Here is a 21,116-nt window from a genome sequence, read left to right on the forward strand (position 1 = left end):
AATTCAAACGGAACCTGACCGGGCAGCTGACAGCGGTCCTAGAGCCGCCAGCTCCAGTAGCAGAAACCCACGGCAACATGGTGCAGGACCCGCGTGCACCCCAGCGGCCCTAGACCGGCGCCACGCCCAGCAGCTGGCGCCCCGAGATCCCCGCATGCCCATACCTTTTCTGGCCACTATGACCATTGAATGTACATCGTGCAGGCACAACACTCATACACATAGAATAAAAATATTAAAATACAGGGGCTGGAGAAATACTAGTTGTTCTTACAGAAGACCTGGGTTCAAATCCCAGCACCCACATGGCAGCTAACAACTGTCTGTAACTCCAGTTCCAGGGGATCTGACAGCCTCTTCTGTCCTCCTCGGGCATTGCATAACATGGGTGCACTTACCTACAAGCAGGCAATACATACCTACTCATAAAATAAAAATAAATAAAAAAATATTAAAATATAATACATGAATACATAAAAAGAAAAAGGTAGTAATACCCCCACACTTCCTATTATTTTCTGTAGCCAACGAGAGTAAACGTTAGGGGTCATTTGGGCCCTTATTTGGGAATTTGATCCAGTTTAACTCCTTGACCTGGTTCTTGACTTGGTTCTTGCCTTTGTTGAAATCTCTCCAGAGGTCAGGGGCAGGGGAAGCACAAACACCAAACAAACAAGCAGCTTTATCTCCAAGCTGAGGAAGGACTCAATTCAGAACAGAATGCAGAAGCAGTGATTACTTTTTTATTTCTACAAATAAATAATACAAATAAAAGTTTTAAAACTTGGGGTTTCTTTTTGAGACAGGATCTCCCTGTAGCCCCAGCTGGCCTGGGACTTGCTATATAGGCCAGGCTGGCCCGGAACTCACAGAGATCCCCCTGCCTCTGCCTCCCAAGTGCTGGGATTAAAAGCATACGCCACCACCCCCAGCTAAAAGTCAACATTTTTGTTTTTATTGGTTTGTTTTTATTGGAAAGCACAGAGCCAAACGTACGGAGGAAAAGGCTCAGTCATTGGTTGTTGTGATGGTCAATCTTGATGCTGAATGTCACTGAGACTGAGACTCACCTAGGAAACACACCTTGGGTACCTGCGGTAGGGTGTTTCCGGAGATGAGGGAGATGCACAGTGAATGAGGTGACAGCATGGACTGGGGTCCTGGACTGCACAGAAAGGAGAGTGAGCTGGGCAGCGGCATTCATGGCTCTCTGCTTCCTGGCTGTGGACACAAAGTGAGCAGCTTGCCTCACGTGACAGACTGTACCCTCCCCCTCCCTCCCTCCTTCCCTCCCTCCTTCCCTCCTCCCCTCCCTCCCTCTTCTCCCTTCCTCTCACCCTTTCTTTCCAGTTGTTTTTGTCAAATATTTTGTCACAGCAACAAGAAAAATAATAATGCAGTTTAAAAATAAGTAAATAAATCACCCACCTCATGACAGACCTCAATGAACTTGTGACTCTGAACTTGAGCATCACTCTGACAGGCACCGGGTGACAGCACCTGTTTTCAAACATGCTGTGTCTCAGATCTGGAACTTGCTATAAATCTAAAACTCATCACTGTCACCTGGAAGCTATCCCAGTCGCCAGAGCAGTGTTTTTCATGTGCCATTTGGCTGGATAAAAGCAGAGCTTCCCCCAGATGGGCTCTGCAAGCTCCCGGGAAAAGGAGTGGGGACTGCCTCGGAGAGCACAGCTTTATCTCATTCTTCACTTAAGATCTAGAGAAAGTTTAATGCATGGTTTGAATGCATCCCCCCAAAAGTTCATGTTTTGAACACTTGTTTTCATAATTCATATTTTACTACTATTTGGAAGTTGGACCTTTGGGAAGTAAGTTTGGATCAGGTTGTGAGGGGGAGGGTGTCATGATGTTAATGGCTTTATAAGGACAAGAACTGCAGCTAGCAGAATTGTGATGCCCTCTGGCATGCTACACATCAACAGGAAAGCCCTGGCTGGATGCCACTGCTATGCTTTAGAACTTTGTGCTAAATAAACATAAGTTGCCAAGTCTCAGGTAGTTTGTTATAGGAACAGAAGGTGAACTGAGACATCTTGCCACCAGGTTAGTTTGAAAGCATTCCATCTCACGTTAGAGGTTTCCTGGCAAAACAAAGGAACCAGAAAGCCCCATAGACAGAGTACGTGTCCCATGTTTTCTCCAAAGCAACACATCCTCTCACAAGCAAAATGAGCTCATGGGCCCCATGGCAATCCTACAAAGCTCTCTCCGTGTGGGCATCTTAATTCCCTTGCTTGAAGACAGCTTGAGCTGGGTCAACCACCCTCATTGCCTTGCTGGAACTGGACAGAGTTTTGTAGTGGCTTCTCTTTTCCATAAGGAAGCAATCTTCTTTGATTTTTTGGTGCTAAAATCATAAAAGGTCTTTCTTGCATCATTGGAAAGTATGACTATGGCTCTAATAACTACACTGACTGCCTGGTCAGTATGAGTTCCCCCATTCTCTGGAGTAGAAATCAAAGTTCTCTGTGCCACTTTTGAAGCTGGAGAATCCTTTTCCAGCCAAGCAGAAGGAGGCACAGACTGAGATCACCAGCAGCGTTAGGCCACTTGAAGCAAGGTACTTGGTAACAAAGTATTACCTTGCCCCATTTTGCAGAGAAGCAGCCTTCTCTGGCTCTTTCTTCCTGATGTACGCTGAGGTCCAGAAAAAGCAGCTCCTTACCTGCTCTTCACCTGAAATCTCCACTGGGTTTCTGAAGTCAGATGAAAGATTGGATGCAAGGCACAGAGAAACACGAGGGGCTGTGGAACTGCAGTCACTCCCCCACAGAAAGCAACTCTGGGAGGCAAATGAGCTTTTTTCCCCCTTTTAAGATTTATTTACTTTTATTTTATGCGCATGAGTATTTCCCTGCATGTATGTATGAGCACCATGTGTGTAGTGCCACTGGAGGCCAGAAGAGGGCGTTAGATCCCTGGAGACGGACTTACAGATTTTTGTGAGCTGTCCCATGTGGGTGCTGGGAACCAAACCAGGGTCCTCTCCAAGAGCAGCCAGTGCTGTTAACCACTGAGCCATCTCTCCAGTCCCACAAATGGATTTTTGGTTTGGAGGGGGTTTTTTGTTGTTGGTTTTAGACAAGGTCTTCCTATAGCCCCAGCTGACCTGCAACTCACTATGTACACCAGGCTGGCCTTCAAGAATATAATGGTAGGTTGAATGAGGAACTGTCCCCCATAGACTCAAAGTATTTGAACACCAGAGAGAGCAGCTCAGAAAAAATATTGTCTCAAGTATTTGGTCAGTTGGTAGCACATTTGGGAGCAGCATGGAACCTGTAGGAGGTGTGGCCTTGCTGGAGGAAGCATGAAGGGGGCGGCTGTGAGAGCTCATAGCCTGGTCCCACTTTCAGTTTTCTCTCTCTGCTTTGTGTTTGCAGCTGCAGATGTGAGCTCTCAGGTTCCTGCTGCTACCACCCCCTCAACCCCCTCCCCTCCCCACCACGACAGACTCGTATCCCTCTAAACTCTTCCATAAGTCACTTTTTATCATGGTGTTTTACCACAGCAACAGGAAAGTAACAAATAGAGGTATGCACCTAGTGACCTAGCTTCCTCTCCCTGAATACCACCTCTTAAAGGTCTCATCATCTCCAACACACCACAGGCCAGCAAGCCACCACTTTCCCTGCTGCAATCATACGTTTACATGGCTACACCTCAATGCATTCAGTGCTGGGGACTGCACAGGACCTCATGCATGCTAAGCAAGCACTCTACTTACTGAGCTTTATTTTCACACTTTTTTTTTTTTTTTCGGTCTTTTGAGACTGGGTCTCCCTGTAGCCCCAGCTGTCCTGGAACTCACTATGTAGACCAGGCTGGCCTTGAACTCACTGAGATCCTCCTGTCTCTGCCTCCCAAGTGCTGGGATTAAAGGCATGCGCCACCACACCCGGCCCTATTTTCACACTTTTAAAAATTTTCATTTGCGCATGCACATATGTGTGCCACACGTGCATGTGGAAGTCACAAGACACTGGTTCTCTCTGCCATCTGGGTCATGGGGGATCAAACCTCATTGTCAAGCTTGGCAGTAGCTGCCTTCTACCTGCTGAACCATCTCACCAGCCTATGACTGACCACCATGCTGGGTTTATGTAGTACTGGCAATTGAACCCAGGGTTTTCTGCCTGTTAGGCGAGCTCTCTACCAACTAAGCCACATCCTCAGCCTTGTCTGTGTGTGTGCAGGTGTCTATGGAGGCCAGAAGGCACTGAATCCCAGCCCACCTGAGTGCTAGGAACTCTGAGGATCCCGTCCAAGAGCAGCAACTACTCTTAACTGCTAGGCTATCTCTCCAGTCCTTTAAGTTAAGGTCTGTGTTAAGATCTGTGTCTTTAGGATGGAAATTTCCTACCTTGCTAAAACGGTCATATCTTTGCAAACACAAATTCATTATGCTTAGCATGATAAAGTGACCAAATGGTACAAACCTTTGGGGAAAACTGGAAAGTAATAAATGTAAATGCAAGCTACACCTCGTTTGAGTGCACAGTATTATCTTAGGTCTACAAGTGTGCTTGCCTCCAGATTATTTATTTACATGGCACCAGACTCACCTAAAAATAAATGTGTACTCATAAATTAAGAATCATGAATGTAAAGCCTGGTGTGGTGGCTCATGCCTTTAATCCCAGCACTTGGAAGGCAGAGGCAGGTGGATCTCTGTGACTGCGAGACCAGCCTGGTCTAAACAGTGAGTTCCAGGCCATCTGGGGCTACAGAGAGATCCTGTCTCAAAAAAATAAAAAAAAAATAAAATAAAATGTGAATGTAGTCAGTTGTAGGCACAAACTATCATCCCAGAACTTGGAGCAAGAGGATTCTTGCTAAAGCCAAGAGTTCAAGGTTAGCCTGGGTTACTAATGAACACTGTCTTCGGGAAGAAAATAATGAGCCCAAAGGCTTTTCAAACTTTACATGACTTGGGAAATTTTTTAGTTTTATTTTTTTATGTGAGTGGTTTGCCTGCATGTATGTAAGTGTTCTATCTGTATGCAATGACTGTGGAGGCCAGAAGATGGCATCAGATCCCCTGGAACTGGAATTATGGATGGTTGTTGGCTACCATGTGGGCACTGGGAACCAAACTCAGATCCTCTGCAAGAGCAGCCAATGCTTTTAACCCCTGAACCAATCTCTCCAACACCTGACTTGGGAAATCTTTAGTAGATAAGACTGTAATATTATTGGTTAATTTGTCTTCCAACTAACAAAATACTACAACATTTAACTTTATAAAGCTCTTACATAAACATCTATAGACTAGGCTTGTGGCAAAGGCTAGTAATATCAGCTACTCAATAACTCAGGAACCTGAGGCAGGAGGATGACAAACTCAAGACCAACCTGGCAACTTAGTGAGGCCATGCCTTTAAAAATATGGTAAAAAGTCAGGCATGGTGGTGCATACCTTTAATAGGAGGTAGAGGCAGGCAGAGCTCGGTGAGTTCAAGGCCAGCCTGGTCTACACAGCGAGTTCCAGGTCAGCTGTGGCTAAGGGAGACCCTGCTTATCTAGTACATATGAACTTAGTACACAGCCTTAAGTTCCATTCCCAATACTGGGGGGGGGGGGGGGGGGCTATAAAAATGAAAACGGTAGCTACTTAATTTTGTTTTATGCATATAATTTTCCACAAATATTTCAGACACAAGGGACAAACATAATTCCTACTGGCTTTAAAAATCTACTTTATCGCTGGGCATTGTGGCGCAGGTCTTTAATCCCAGCACTTGGGAGGCAGAGACAGGCAGATGTCTGTGAGATCCAGCCAGCCTAGTCTACACAGCAAGTTCCGGGTCAGCTGGGGTTACAGGGAAACCCTGTATCAAAAAACCAAACCAAACAAACAAAAATCTACTTTATCAGCCTACAACCTTAGGGGTAAGCTATACTAACATTCAATACATCTGGGTTATCTTCTAAGTTAAATACAGCAGTGTCAGTAATGAAGCACAGCTTTCAGGTCTAAAGACTTCAGCATGTTCTATGACATGAAGGGAAATACTTCATGTGAAGAAAATTAGACATGTTTACAAAGAAAGTTATAAAACATGAAAGTGTTGAGAGGAAAAGGTAATTTTTTTTCCTCCTAAAAGACCATGGGTATAGAAATGGATAAAGGTTTTAGATAAGCTGAAAACTGTTCAAAACTTTAAAAAATTTATCTTCTACCTTTTATGTGTTTGAATGCTTTATCTGCGTTAAGTGCACTTGGGTGGCAGAGGCAAATTTCATGAGTTCAAGGCCAGCCTGGTCCATAGACCTGTCAGGACTACATAGTGAGATGCTGTCTAGAGGAAAAAACAAAACACTGGTGGAAAACTAACTTTGATTCCCACCCCTCCCCCCATAATTTAAGGGAGTTTTCTTGGAGTACTGGTCTTCTTTAAAATAAGGAAATGATAATGGCATATTTTATAATTTTTTTAGTATTCCATACATGAATAGTTATTTACATCATTTTTGACCCTCCAGCTCCTCTCCAACTCCTCCCATGTCCCCTCACTCCCTCTCAAATTCCTGACTTCATTAGTGTTAAGATTCTGTCTGTCTGTCTGTCTGTCTGTCTCTCTCTCTCTCTCTCTCTCTCTCTCTCTCTCTCTCACACACACACACACACACACACACTCACACACACACACACACACAGAGTCCATTTAGCAGTGCTCTTATGTACATGTGTTTGGGGCTGATCACCTGGGGGTAAATAACCTATCGGGGAGCTCATCCCTAGAGAAAACTAGTCCTTGCTCTCTCAGAAGCCACTGATAACCTGTAGCGGTTCATCTAAGAGTGGAATTTCTTTTCTATCACCTTTTAGAAAACGTGCCCCCCCCCCGCAAAGATTCTATTTTTGATGCATAGCTTTTTTTTATCACCTTGATTTTAAAATGAACCTATTTAACTAAATTTTTTTTTTCTTTTTTTGGTCTTTTTGAGACAGGATGTCCTTGTAGCCCCCAGCTGTCCTGGAACTATGTAGACCAGGCTGGCCTTGAACTCAAGAGATCCACCTGCTTCTGCCTCCCTAGTGCTTGGACTAAAGGCATGCACCACCATGCCTGGCTTAGTTAAATTCTTTAATACATTTGACAAACTCTAAAATTCTGAGTTTCTGGTCTGGAACTAATTTTGGTTTCCAGAGGGAGGGCCCATGAATCCAAAATACACACTGATGTCAGACCCATATTTCTATGAAAACATTATTAGTATATCCCAAAGTCATGAAATTCCTAGAAATCTAACACATTGTCCGTTGTAACTCTAATGCTGATTTCTCATTCCCACTACTTTGGGGGTACCAAGGATTGAACCTCAGGTCTCACTCATGCTACGTAAGCCCTCCACCACTGGGCTACATCCCCATTATTTCTACCTTTTCCTCTGAGGCAGGGTCTCTACTCAGGTGCCAAGCAAGCCTGGAACTTGCACTCTCCCTCCTCTGTACCTGAGATTACAGGCTTGAACACAACCTCGCCGCAGAATTTCAAGAGTTGTGACACTAACATAAGACACATTTTAACACAGCCTAGCAAAAATGCATTTAAATGTTTAGCCATTGATCAAAAAGACACACTTCTGAATTTTGTTTTTGTAGCCCAAGCTGGCCTAAAACTTGGGTCGGGTCACTTGCCTTAGCTTCCAAGGGCTTGGATTATAGGCATCAGCCACACCTGGCTACAAAGGCATACTCTTAGTACCTCTGGTTTAGAATCAGGTAGAACTTGGTTCTAAAGCCATGCTCAGTGGCTTGCTGGCTGTAAGGATTCAGGTAGGTTACCTGAGTACCACTTCTCACTTCAAACTTAACTGCAAAGGGTTAAACCTGAAGATAGAGGCTGACAGAACTCACTGTCCAGCTGGCTTTAAATGTTTAATGACCTGGGACACACACCATGAACCCTACAGTATCATCTTAGTGTTTCATAAGCTATCAAAGCCAACAAGCTCAGAACCTGATGAATGTGTAACAGAACTTTGAGAGTATGTTTTGTGGAGGTCGGTCTAGCTGTATATTGCTTTAAATGTTTTTCCAGTCTTAGTCTTACTGGTTTCAAATGTTACCTTGTTCTTTAATGAAATCTGTCTGGATGGGGTGGATACAATGCACGGTGAAGCCTGGTGTGGCAGCACAGGCCTTTAATCTCAGCACTTGGGAGATAGAGGCAGGCAGATCTCTGTGACTTCAACGTCAACCTGATCTACATAGTGAGTTCCAGGCCAGCTGTGGCTACAGGGAGACCCTGTCTCAAAAAGACAAAAAACAAAACACCCCAAATGCATGGTAACCTAGGAATTTCCCATTTGTTCCAAGGATTGGAAGAAATGGGCTTAAGAGTGGATGTGAAGTGTACCAACCTCAGTCTTTCAGGCAGGACTCAACACAGACCTGCCAGTCCCTACTCCAGCCACAGGAAATGCTAATGACAAACACACGTTACATATTATTCCTGGATTCATGTCTGTTTTTCCTTGCCCTGGTTTCTCCTGGTGAAGTCTTCAATTATTTAATGCTCAGTAAATGTGTGGAATTTCCTTAGGAACACTTATCAATTAACCTCTGTGCCAAATGTATTTCAGAGAATAACCAGTATTGACAACCCCATATAGATCTTGTACAAAATCAATCATAATTGGGGCAGGAGAGATGGCTCCGCATTTAAAAGCAAGCACTGCTCTTGCAGAGAACCCGTTTGGTTCCCAGCATCAACATTAGGCAGCTCACAGCTGCCTATTAAGTTCAGCTCCAGAGGGATTTGACCCCTCTGGCCTCCACCAGCACCTGCACTCGTATGTATATACCACATAGACACACACATGCACACAAAATTTTTTTATTTTTTATAAGTGTATTGCCTACATGCATGTAAATGCACCTGTCATGCAGTGCCCACAGAGGAAAGGCAGGCAGCATCAGATTGCCTGCAACTGGAGTTGTTACTCACCACATTGGTGCTGGGATTTGAATCTGGGTCCTCTGCAAGAGCATTTTCAGCCACCTGTCCAGCCCCCAACATAAATTTTTAAAATATTTTTTATGTGTATATTGCTTGCATGTATATAATTGCATCCATGTTGTGCAATGCCCTTGGTGATCAGAAGAGGGTGTCAGATCCCCTGGAACTGGAGTTATGGACAGTTGTTAGCCACCATGTCGGTGCTGGGAACCAAACCCAAGTCTTCTGCAAGAGCAGCCAGTACTCTTAACCACTGAGCCATCTCTTCAGCTCTCAAAAATAAATTTTAAATTAGCCACAATTATGTGGGAATTTCTGGCCCAGGCTCATTTTAATGAGGCTTTCCTCCCACCTGAAAATACATGTAGGCAGGGCTTCTCTGCCAGTTCTAAGTGCGCCATTCCAGGAAGGCAAGGTCTTAAGGATGTTTCTGATGTCTCCACACAAAGATAAAATGGACAATTCATTGTAGCCTACATTACCCCAGAATTTTTTACAACCTACATTAAAAGCTGACCAGCCATGGTGGTACGTCTACAGTCTCTGAGACTAGAAGGCTGAGGCAGCAGGATCAACACAAGTTCAAAGCCACACTGGGCTACACAGTAAATTTTAGGGAAGCATGGACTACAGTTACCTAAACCCTGCCTTAAATAGAAGGGTAAAGGGGAGACTGGTGTGGTGACATGCCTTTAATCCCAAACTCCGGAAGAAGCAGGTGCATCTCAGTTCCAAGCTTGCTGGGGTTAGAGTCCCTGTCTCAAAAGGAAAGAAAAGAGGGAGGGAGGGAGGCAGGCTAGCTCTTCCTACGGGGTAGTCATGCAAATAGTCTCCAGATCTTTCCAAATATGACACAGGAGCTACTCTGCCCACTCAGACCTTGTCTCCTCTACCTTGAAATGGGGAGGACAGACAGAAACGTTCAGACCAGCCTGGCACGTGATATCTGACACCTGCCTCCTATTGCTCCACACAGTAATGCTAATGGAGCCTCACCTCACATTAGCCCACAAGATTCAAAATGCTAATTAATCAGCATTGGGAAGACGGAAGACAAGGCTCTGTTCCTGTTTCATCAGTGATGGAACCAGGGACTGGTCATTCCTTACCTCACTTATTTCTCTCATGTCCTAGGTTGTCCCTCATGCTTCTTCAGAAGGTGCCCAAGACTCACCTCACTGCTACAGTGCCCTTCCCCAAGCTCCACGCTTTCTCCCATCACCACCCAGAGCTGTTCCTTCATCAGTAGTTTAAACTCATCTCCCTAGTCATCAGACACACTGCATGACAACTCCCAACAGCTCTACCTTCAAATGAATATTCAAACCACAACTGCTTTTTAAAGACTTTTATTTTTTAGTTCATTTTAGGCTTACAACAAAACCCACCACTTTTTATCACTTTAGCTCCAATAGGGGGACGTGTACTCATTGGGGGGGGGTGCATATGGAAGCCCGAGTTTGACATCTGCTGTTTTCCTCAATCCCTCTCCACCTTATTCTTTGGAACAGTCTCCCACCAAAACTGAATCTCAGCACTAGGCATGGTCCCACTAGACTGGCAGCCCAGTGAGGTGCAGGGCTGTTCCAGGCTCTGCCTCCCCAAGGCTAGGATTACAAGCACATGTTGCTGAGGGCAGCTTTTCGCACGGATGCAGGAGATCTGAACTCAGGTCTTCATCCTTGCACAGCTGAGCCATCTCCCCACCGTGTGATCCTTTGAAAAACAGATGGTAATTTCCCTGTTCAATACCCTCAAATGGTCTCTCATGTTCTCAAAGCCAAAGTCCTTTCATAGTAACCTCAATACAGTGCCAAGCATGATGAAAGATTAAGCTCCAAGCAGCTGGGACTATCTTTAGTATTTTAATTCAGCATCTCCAGCACCGGGAATGTGAGGCAGTATACGAACGTGTCTTACTGTTCTGGCCTCTAGTCTCGTCCTCCTACTTTCTGTTCTCAGGCTGGGTACTCTCTTTCCTTAGATACTCTCCATGCATTCTCAGCTGCTTTAAGGCTTTCCTGAGTTAAGAGCAAACCATCCTACATGGGTCCCATCACATATTCTCTCAGCCTTTACCCCATTTCTTCACGGCATTTGCTCCTTTGCGTACTGCCTACCGACTCCCAGTAACCTACTCGGGAGACAGGTAAGGTAGCAACACACCTGTAATCCCACATTCAGGAGGCTGAGGCCAAAGGGTCTCCACTTCAAGGCTAGCCTGAGCTAAAGGAGACTGTCTCAAAAGGGGATTACAGGGAGAGAAGGGACATACTGGGAATGTAGCTCAGCGATCTGTTTGCCTAGCATTTCCAAGGCCCTGAATTCAATTTCTAGTAGCAAAAAATAAGAACTTCACTACTGTATCTACATCTTGAAGCACATTCCTGAGTTCGATACACTTTATTAATATCTTAATTCTACAAGCTAGATTTGAACTCATGGCATTGCTAATAACAGCAAGCTTTTTGCCTAGAAATACATGTCCTAACATCTTCAGGAAGTGTAGTGACCTCTATCCCAAGTCACACATTACCCTAAGATCAATCTGGTCAGCAGAGTTCAGATAATTTTTAATGTCAGTAATATCAACTTCAAAAACAGATGGGTTTTTAAAATGTTCACATCACTATATGCAGAAAGTGTTAATATTTATTTTCATGACTGATACATTTAGAATCATTTACCCTGAAAGAAACCAGGTACATAATAATGTATACTGTATGATTCTACTTAGAGAAAATGGAAAACAATCTGTAGTGGCAAAGCAGCTTCAGACCCTTATGTAGAAGGTGCAAGGAGGAATTACGGACAGAAAGTAATGGGAGATGAATGTCCTGTATCTTGAAGGACTATCAAAACTCATCTAAACTAAGATGGACTGATAGATACTAAAATTACAAGGTAAGAAGGCCAGGGATTCAGGAGGTTTCAACAGGTGAATCCTGGGTTCACCCAGCCTTGGGTACATGAGATCCTGTCTGAAAAAAATAAAGTAACTAGACTGCCCTAGAGTGCCTGGATTCAACCTGCACAGATGGTGAGCTTCCCCAAATTGTGCTGTGCCCATCCCCTTATATTGGGACGTGTGGCCCCTCTCACTTCACCAGGGTTAGACTTCTCTGCCCTACAGTAGGGGCTGAGACCTTAGCAGGCTGCCTGAAGAGTGCCTAAACTGGGCCTCCCCTTAGCAAACTTCCCAAACCTGTACTGCAAGTGCTCGCTAGTAGAGGTCCAGATGTTAGGAAAAAAAAGCCCAAGCGTACCTGACTGGAAGCCCAATTTGCGCCTCTGTGGGAGCTTCTGAGTAGCTGATCTTAAGCTTTCAGTTCCCTCTAAAATAAAATCTAAGCAAACCCAGAACCTAGACAACCAGCTTTACATACCCAGTAAGAAAACCACCAAGGCACACAAATAACACAAACAGAAGCAGACTTCAGCTCAACAAAGAAAAGCTTGCATTTCATACGAGAATCACAAAGAAATCCACAAGCCAAAATCACAACGGAAAAATAATATGGAAAACCAAAACAGTATGTTCCCAAACTTCACCAGTCCTGTAGAAGAGTTCTACAAGGAGAACCCCCTAGAGATAACATGATCAAGGAATTCATCGAACTTAAAGAACACACAAAGATCTAAAAGAAGATAGTGATAAGCTTCTGATTGAATGCACAAAAGAGATAGAAATACTGAAGAAAACTGAGGCTGAAATAAGGAAGTGAAAAATTCAGTAAGCCAATTTGAAACAACACAAGAAAGCCTCACCGACAGAGTAAATGAAAGGGAAACGAGTGCCGAGATGGGATGATAAAGTTGCAGACTTGGACTGCTCAAGCAAAGATCATGAAAAAAATTTTAAAACACAGAAATGGAATATGGAGGAAATGTGGGACACCATAAAAAGACCAAATCTACTTATCACAGGCATAAAGGAAGGAGAAGAACTTCAGGTTAATGGTATTTTAAACAGGATTGTAAAAGAGATTATAAAAGAGAATTTCCCAAAATTAAGAAAACACATCCCCATATAAGAAGCACATAGAACACCAAATAGACAGAACCAGAAAGAAACTCCCCACAGCATATCATAGTAAAAACACTAAATTTACAGAACAAAGAGAGAATACTGAAAGCTGCAAAAGAAAAACAACTCACATATAAAGGAAAACCCATCAGAAATTACAGCTGACTTATGCCCTTCAAAGAATACTTGAATACAAAGAACGGAGAAAGGGACAACTACACCCCAGGGGCAACAGAAACTAAATGAAGGTATAATCATGGAAACACAAAATTAGACCAAAAATACAAACGGCAATCAAAATGATGGCAACCAATATACATCTTTCAATAATAACTTTAAGTATCAATGGAATGAACTCTCCAAAAGGATGGAAAAGAATATTCCAAGCAAATGGCACTAGGAAACAAACAGGGGTTGCAATTCTACTATCTGAGAAAATAGACTTCAAAGTAAAACTAATCAGAAGAGATAAAGAGGGTCACTTCATTCTGATCAAAGGAACAATTAACCAAGAAGACACTACAATCATGAACATACATGCACCAAACTCTGGTGCACCCAAATTCATGAAAACACTATGGGACTTTAAACCTACAAATTAACCCCAACTCAGTAATAGTAGCCAACTTTACCCCACCGTCTCCATTACACAGGTCAACCAAAGAACAAACAGAGAGACGTCTCAATTAAATGACGCCATACATCAAATGGACCCAACGGACATCTTCCAAATATTCTACCAAAGAACGCACTTCCCATTCAGCACCCCATGGAACTTTCTCAAAAACTAACCACACCTGACAGAAATCTTTATTCTCAGTACAAATGAAAATAGAATTTGTGGGTTTGGCCAAGTCAGACTTTTTCTGACTTGTTAAACCAGCGTGGTCTTGGTATTACTACCAGGAATGCTGTGAGGCTGAAAGTGGCTTCAAGAGGAGTATCTTGCATGCCTTTAATCCCTGCATCCGGTAGGCAGAGGCCAGCAGACTGAGATGGAGGCAATCCTGATCTACATAGTGAGTCCCTATCTTTAAAAAAACAAAAAAGGTAGAATCTTTGCTCTTTCTGAGACGGGATTTGGTATGCTGCTCAAGTTGGCCCAAGTGCTCTTCTGTCTCAGCTCTCATGTGCTGGGGGAGGGCAGTAGAAAAGTATGATAGACATGCATGAACACGTCAATCTAACCAATTTCACTGTATATTAACCAAGACTTTTTTTTAAGACAGTTGATTTCTGAAGCATTTCCCAGTCCTAACTAGGACTTACACACTGGTTAAAGGTTACTTCTCATTCAATCAGTGACAATCTGCTACTCTTTTTAAAAAGAATGTGTACCTGGGAGATGGGGTATGTGCATGTAAGTGCAAATGTTCAAGGAAGCCAGAAGAGAGTGTTGGATCCCCTGGAGCTGGAGGTACAGGCAGTTTTGAGTTGCCCAAAGTGGGTGCTGGGAACTGAACTTGGGTTCCCTGTAAGAACAGTAAATGCTCTTACTCCCTGGATCATCTCTCCAGTACCCTCATCATTTTAAAATTTCATCTATCTTTGTCTTTGTTTTCAGCATTTCTGATTTGCTTGTCTATAATCTTTGTCTACTTCCCAATTGTGCTGTTCATTATTTTTACCCAATTCACAACTGCTTGATTTATATTCAGTATCTGTACTCCTCTTTGATTATATATGCTTCAATCCTACCTTCTGAGTCCAATCATGACAGAGGGGAGAATGCACTAAGAGAAGAATCAGGGTAGAGGTAAACAAGCTAACATGTACAAAAGTTAACATTTACTACACAGACATTATAAATGAGGTTCACTTGTGGTTGATGAAAATTCAAGGTTCCAAGATGAGGACTGCAGGGCCTTCTCCTATGCTGAATGGTGTCTAAAGCTAAATCCCTGCACTAGACCAAGCTGCAGGTAACTCAATGGCAAATGGCTTATGTGGCCATGTGCAAAGTGCTAGGTTCCATTCCCAGTACATACACACCAAAAGAGCAAGCTCTCTCACCTTTTCCACTATGCAATTCTCCCCCAAACATGGTTCTTTAAAAAGATCCCCCCGACACAGCAAAATACCATGTAATCATTTTAAAACACACACAAGAACCACAGGCATCCAGATATAAATTTGTAAAATTTTTCTTTAAAAGAAACACAGAAATCATGGTGATGTCATAATAAAGTTGTAAGAGTTAAAAACAAGTTTTCTTTAGCCAAAGAACATAAATAATGAAGAAGAAAAAGAACATCTCAACAGAGGACAGCAATGCTCTCGGAGGGCCAGGGCAAAACAGTCAAAAGAAACCACAAACTAGACAACTCCTTTCAAAACAGTGTCATTCACAGCAACTTAACTGAGGTCTTATTTTATGAAAAGGTTCTGCAAAATACAAGTATTTTATTCTATTTTATTTTATTCAGAGACAGGGTCTCCCTGTAGCCACGGGTGGCCTAGAACTTGATCTCACAGGGATTCCCCCCCCAACCCCAGCCTCTGGAATGCCGGGATAAGCGTGTGTGCCACCACACCTGGATCCAAAGCCAAGTATTTTTCCCTTTATGTAGTCTCTGCATAAAAGGGATAGGCACACTCACAGAACATGGCTCAGGCCAGCTTACTTCAACCCCACTGTGTGTGTTCCTGTCATTGTCCAAAATACAAATATGTTCTCCAAAATTCATCACAACCAATGCTCATCTTTCAAACTCACCTGACAGTCACTTTGGAGACTATACCTGTGTATTAGGGGTTGTAAGGAGCAAACACTGAGTGCAACTCCATAGTAGTACTGATACTCAATGCTTGCTCATTCTGTGAGAAGCACTGTGGTGTGGTGTGAAAAGCGCTGACCTAGAACAAAATCTAGGTTACAACTCCTGCTCTAACCACTTTACAAATCCTTGTAATTTTCAGATTAATGGAGCCATGCATGACACTGTACAATCTTGACTCAGGAAAGATACCAGGCTAAGTAAATATTTTAAAATTCTTTTAACAATAAAGAGTCGGAATACATTTCATGCATACTACATTTTTAAGGCTATTGAGGTCTGTAGGTAAACATTAGAAATAACAAAAATATTTTTACCCTTTTTATTACAAAGAAAAACTCTGAAAATGTTATTTATTTAAAGCTGCAGTGTTAGAATTGCAAAATGCCCTACAACCAGGTCACAATTGTTTCATTAAACAATTAAAAGAAAAAATATGTTTGCACAAAAATTTTCCAAAAAATTTATCCTTTTATCAAATAGAATAGAAAAATATTTGAAATTAAAACTCCACATTGTACCATTTCTTTTAAAAAAACACTTCCAAATAACATATGATTTAGTTTTTCAATAAATAGACTATATATATATATATAAGTAGTTCCTTGTAGTCTGCAACTTCAGGCCTTGTTAGATACACTAACACGTCAGGTTTTGCATGACCTACCTACACAGACTAAGAATTGGGTTACCTGTAGAGGACTTAACACCAAGGTGTTCTTTTTAAAAAATTCTTAAAACTGAGACTAAATAGACACTCAACAGAGTAAAATACCTCAATCATATTTTGCCATCTTGTTATGTCATTCAATAATCTAACAGTTTTTATTAACCAAGCATTAGGAAAATAATTTAAAAAGCAAACAACATAACCTGTCTTAAACAACAGTAGCAAATTCTACCTTATAAAGAGTGTTCTCGTATTTTAACATTTTGTTAATTGTTTATGTTTGGGGTGGGGCAACATCCTGGTGCAAGTGTGGAGGTCAGAGGACAACTTTCAGGAGTCAATTTTCTCCTCCACCATGTGGGTCCTGGAGCTCAAAATCAGGTCATCAGGCTTGACAGCAAGTACCTTTACTCACTGAGCCAACTTGCTGGCCCCTATTTTATCAATCTACCAAGCAGGAAGGAAGGTCTATGAATGTAACTATCCATATGTTTTTCCTTTCTGTTTGAGACAAGGTCTCACTTTGGGGTCTTTGGCCATCAACTGCCTCAGCCTCAAAAGTGATGGGTCACAGGGGTGAGCCACCATGCCCAGCTTAGTAGTTTCCAAGAACAGGACAAACCTGAAAATATTTGTTAAGGGTTAATTACTGTCCACTTTATTTTCTTTACATCTGAAATTCAGAATTAATATGTGGCCACATTAAGGAAAATTTATATATGAAAAAAGTTTATTAGAAAAATAAACAACTTTTTTACAATTTTACAATATTTTCTACTTCAAGATTCTTTTAGATAAAGCTGATGTGCCTTGTGGTTGATATATAAAATGTGATTTACAAAATTTTGTCTAATTCTACCTATTTTGTAAAACAAAACATAAATGGTAAAATGGTGGAGTCTTAACAAGTACCAAAAAATCCAGTGTAAGAGTTCCACCCAAACACCATGTGTTCCAGGTGCCTACAGCAGCATATACTGCAAACTTTATCAAACAACTTCCAAAGGAATTTAACATTCTGGTCACTACCAAAAATCAACACTGTCATAGTAAAATGCAAAGTGTGCTCTATGTTTATTTTTCCAAAATTTTTATCAGGTTGACAAGGGGACAACAGACTCTTTTAGTAGGCTCATCTACTAAATACCTTAGACTTGCAGGAACCCAAGATGTCACTACTCAAATATGCCACAGCAAGGAGAAAGTAGTCACAGACATGGACATGGGCATGAATAACCTGTGGGTTGCACTGTTCATTGCTAGATTAATTTTGATAAGAAATATTATCTCACACATAGACAAATATGTCATATACAGGCACAGGAAGACATAGGTGGGTAAAAATAATATAGATTAAGAAATATTAATAAATGTACACTACAGACTCAAATTCTCACACTTTTTTCCAATCATAAATGCATGTATATATAAACATGTATTCATAAAAGTTATAAAACTAGCTTATTTTATCATATTCTTTTTGGTGTGCTAATAGCATCAGACCAAAGTCACATCAGCAGCAAAAGGACCATGAGTTACTGAGTACTCAGAGGCAAATCAATAACCAGCAATTTGGTTTTGACATCTAAACATTTCTACCAATGAAAATAGCTAATGAGTTTACTGTGCACCTAAAGAAAATATTGGGAGTATACTTTCAAATGTCATTTGAAAATTAAATTGAATTGTTACAATTTGAAGCTAAATGTGATTTGCTTTGTTTTATTAGAAAAAATACTCAAGCAAGGTCTACAATCATCGGTCAATTAAGAATGACTTACAAGAACACGGGGCAATAAAATAAAAGTACAGGTACAAACTATATATCTGCAACACTTCTATTTGGCAATGTTTTAACAAACCAAAACTTAAGAACAAAGGAGATTGCAGATTACGTCATAGATACAGAATAAAACAGATGATGAAGTGCTTAAGCAAAAGAAAACAAAAGATAAAATAGTTAAGAACAACTGCTTCTTTCCTTTTAAAAAATAAACTCGAATCTGCTACAGCTCATGTGGAAAACACCCTATCAAACAGCCGTTCCAGAACGCCTTCACCAGCGGGGCTTTTTCGCTCACACCTCACTGGGTTTAGGTGACTCATTCCCTGTATGCCTCTTACCCCAATGCTAATGACTAAAGTCTTCCATACTTTTTATTATCATCTTTTATTTTTAAAAGCAAACGAGAAATGATTTATGCATCATGGAACCTTTCCCATTTTGGAACCAAAGGCTTAACTTTATATTTTTGTCTATTCTTTTTTTAAAAAATTTAGTGTAAAAACTGCTGGTTTTTATATCACTGTAGTAAAGTGAAAACTCCTCAATTAGGAGTATTTTTTTGCAGTTTGACTGCATATAACCACATACTTTACAATATGTCCTTCCAACAGTAAGGAAATAATTGATTTCACGGTCACTGTCAGAAGCGAGTGCCACAGCTCTATTACAGGCCTAGGTCCTCCCCCGAAGACTTTCTGGAAGGATGTTCAATGTGTTTTGTTCCTACAGATATTAACAGTAGTTACACAGTCCCTTAAGTCTGCAAAGACATTTATTTTGTCAAGAAGGTGCTTTGTTAGCAAGTCCTCTGGCAGCACTAGTGAATTACAATAGCCTTCAATATTATCTCTACCATAGTATATACATTTAACTTTCATGCCTCTAGAAAAACATCTACAGTACATTTCATAATATAAAAATATATTACAAATCTGCGGAATTATTTACAAGCAATGTTCTAATATCTCTATGCAACATTTGTTTGATACAATACTAACAAGTTACACATATTTCCATTTCTGTAAAGTTAAAAAAAATTCCATATGGCTTCTTGCTTATCAAGCAAGAAAGTGATTTTATTTTCCTTTTCAAAACCAACTTTGGTGCATAAAGGATTCGGTTTGAAGATACTTTAAAAAAAATACAATTTTCTTACATTAAGAAAAAACTCAAAAATCAATGCTTTCTTCAGAAAAAAATTAGTCATATAGGTTAAATGAAAATATGAAGATTATTCAAATACTTTAAAAATCGAGGCTTTTCAAAAACCGTTAACAGATTAGTTGTGTAGGCAAGTATTAACATACTGCACTCCATGAGAAACCCTAGTCCTGAAAGGGGAGCCACCAGACACTGCAACACTCTTTAACAGTATTTTTTCAGACCTAATTCGATAGACGAATTTTTAGTTGATTGCAAACGTCGTTCACTGTTTGCTTAAATACAAATTGAACACCTTTCTTATCAGAGTTCTGCAAAAGAACACAAATGGCAACCAATCACATCTATTTATCATGACTGAAGGGTCCTTTTCTCTGGTAATTTCCACTGTCTAAATACCTTCTACCAGGACTTCAAATTAATCAACACAGTCAAGACATACCCTTACAGTGCTTTTGGTATCTTAAGGGCAAGTGTTTTTCCTTTCCAGTAGAACTACTGTAATCACTAAGGGGAAGGAAAAAAAGCAGCTGAAAGCAGCCAGCATGCAAAGCCTTTCAGAAGCTGTTCCGCTAAGTTGCCAGAAGTGTCTGCTCAGTCTCCCACAGTATCATTCCATGAGATGTGGATATACAGTAATATATTAATATATTCCACAGAAGACCTACTTCATTCACAGAATGTCCACACTAAGCATAAATAGTATTCTAAATATTGGACTTAAAAAATAAAAGAGGAAGGGGGTTGACTCTAATGTGCAACTTTTCCTAAGCCCATTGTCAGTGACTAAGACTGCAGGTGTCCCCGCTTGTCTGCTTTTATGTATGTATTTATTTTTACCTCTTCAACCTCTTCTGCGGCATTGTTCTAGAAAAAGAGAAAAAGGAGTTTTCTTTTATTCAATTGAATCAAACACAGTGAGTACTCCAAAAGAAGCATTACAAATACTTAAACTAAAATGTAGTGATGATTATTAAATCTATTTCCAAGCACTGGCTCCAAGCCTACTGTCCCTGCACAGGAGACTGAGGCAGGAGAATTAACTGAACCCAGAATTCAAGGACAGTCTGGGCAATACACCAAAACCTGACCCAGGAAACAAGTATGCTTATTAAAATCAAAAGAAAATGGGCAAACATTTAAAATATAATGAACACAAATGTAGCTACAGAACTTTTTAATAAAATTTTTGTAACCAACCTAGTAATATTTCTACAAAAAAAATCTATGTTTAACACAGGCTAATTTAAGCCGGGCATGGTGGTGTTCACCTTTAAACCCAACACTAGAAAAAAAATCTATGTTTAACACAGGCTAATTTAAGCCGGGCATGGTGGTGTTCACCTTTAAACCCAACACTGAGGAGGCAGAGGTAAGTTCAAGGCCAACCTGGTCTACTTAGCGAGTGCCAGGCCAGCTGGGGCTACAGGGAAACCGTCTCAAAAAAAGAGAAGCGCCCACCCCCCCAAATTTGGATTTAAATCCCAAATAAATGTTCTTTATAGTCTCAGTTAAATATATTTTGAGGGATAGTCATGCTTTCATTTTGACACATGCATTAGCAAGAATCCACCCCCGGCACACAGACAAAAAGAATGATTTTTTTTTTCCATTTTACAAGTCAAAATGCAGACACTTAGACAATCATCTCACACCAAGGCAAACGATGAAGCCTCCATGACTACGCTGCATTAAAGTATGC

General features: G+C 41.2%; 1 protein-coding gene across 4 annotated transcripts in view; it reads right to left on the reverse strand.

The window, feature by feature from the left end:
* Window positions 1–929: 929 nt before the first annotated feature.
* Window positions 930–21,116, reverse strand: part of Aebp2 (AE binding protein 2) — a 72,067-nt gene continuing 51,880 nt past the window's right edge. The window contains exons 8-10 of one of the 4 annotated variants that reach the window (XM_029555448.1): window positions 20,255–20,281; window positions 1,429–1,500; window positions 930–1,221 (exon numbers count right to left, since the gene is read on the reverse strand). In XM_029555448.1, the coding sequence (XP_029411308.1) occupies window positions 1,071–1,221; window positions 1,429–1,500; window positions 20,255–20,281 (250 nt within the window). In that variant the 3' untranslated portion in view covers window positions 930–1,070. Of the gene's footprint in view, window positions 1,222–1,428; window positions 1,501–10,359; window positions 10,710–18,169; window positions 19,726–20,254; window positions 20,282–21,116 lie in introns of those variants that run through there. The other 3 variants (XM_029555449.1, XM_029555451.1, XM_008851940.3) reach the window with 3 other exon arrangements.

The sequence above is a fragment of the Nannospalax galili genome, unplaced genomic scaffold, assembly GCF_000622305.1.
Source record: "Nannospalax galili isolate Female #2095 unplaced genomic scaffold, S.galili_v1.0 scaffold1526, whole genome shotgun sequence".
NCBI lineage: Eukaryota > Metazoa > Chordata > Mammalia > Rodentia > Spalacidae > Nannospalax > Nannospalax galili.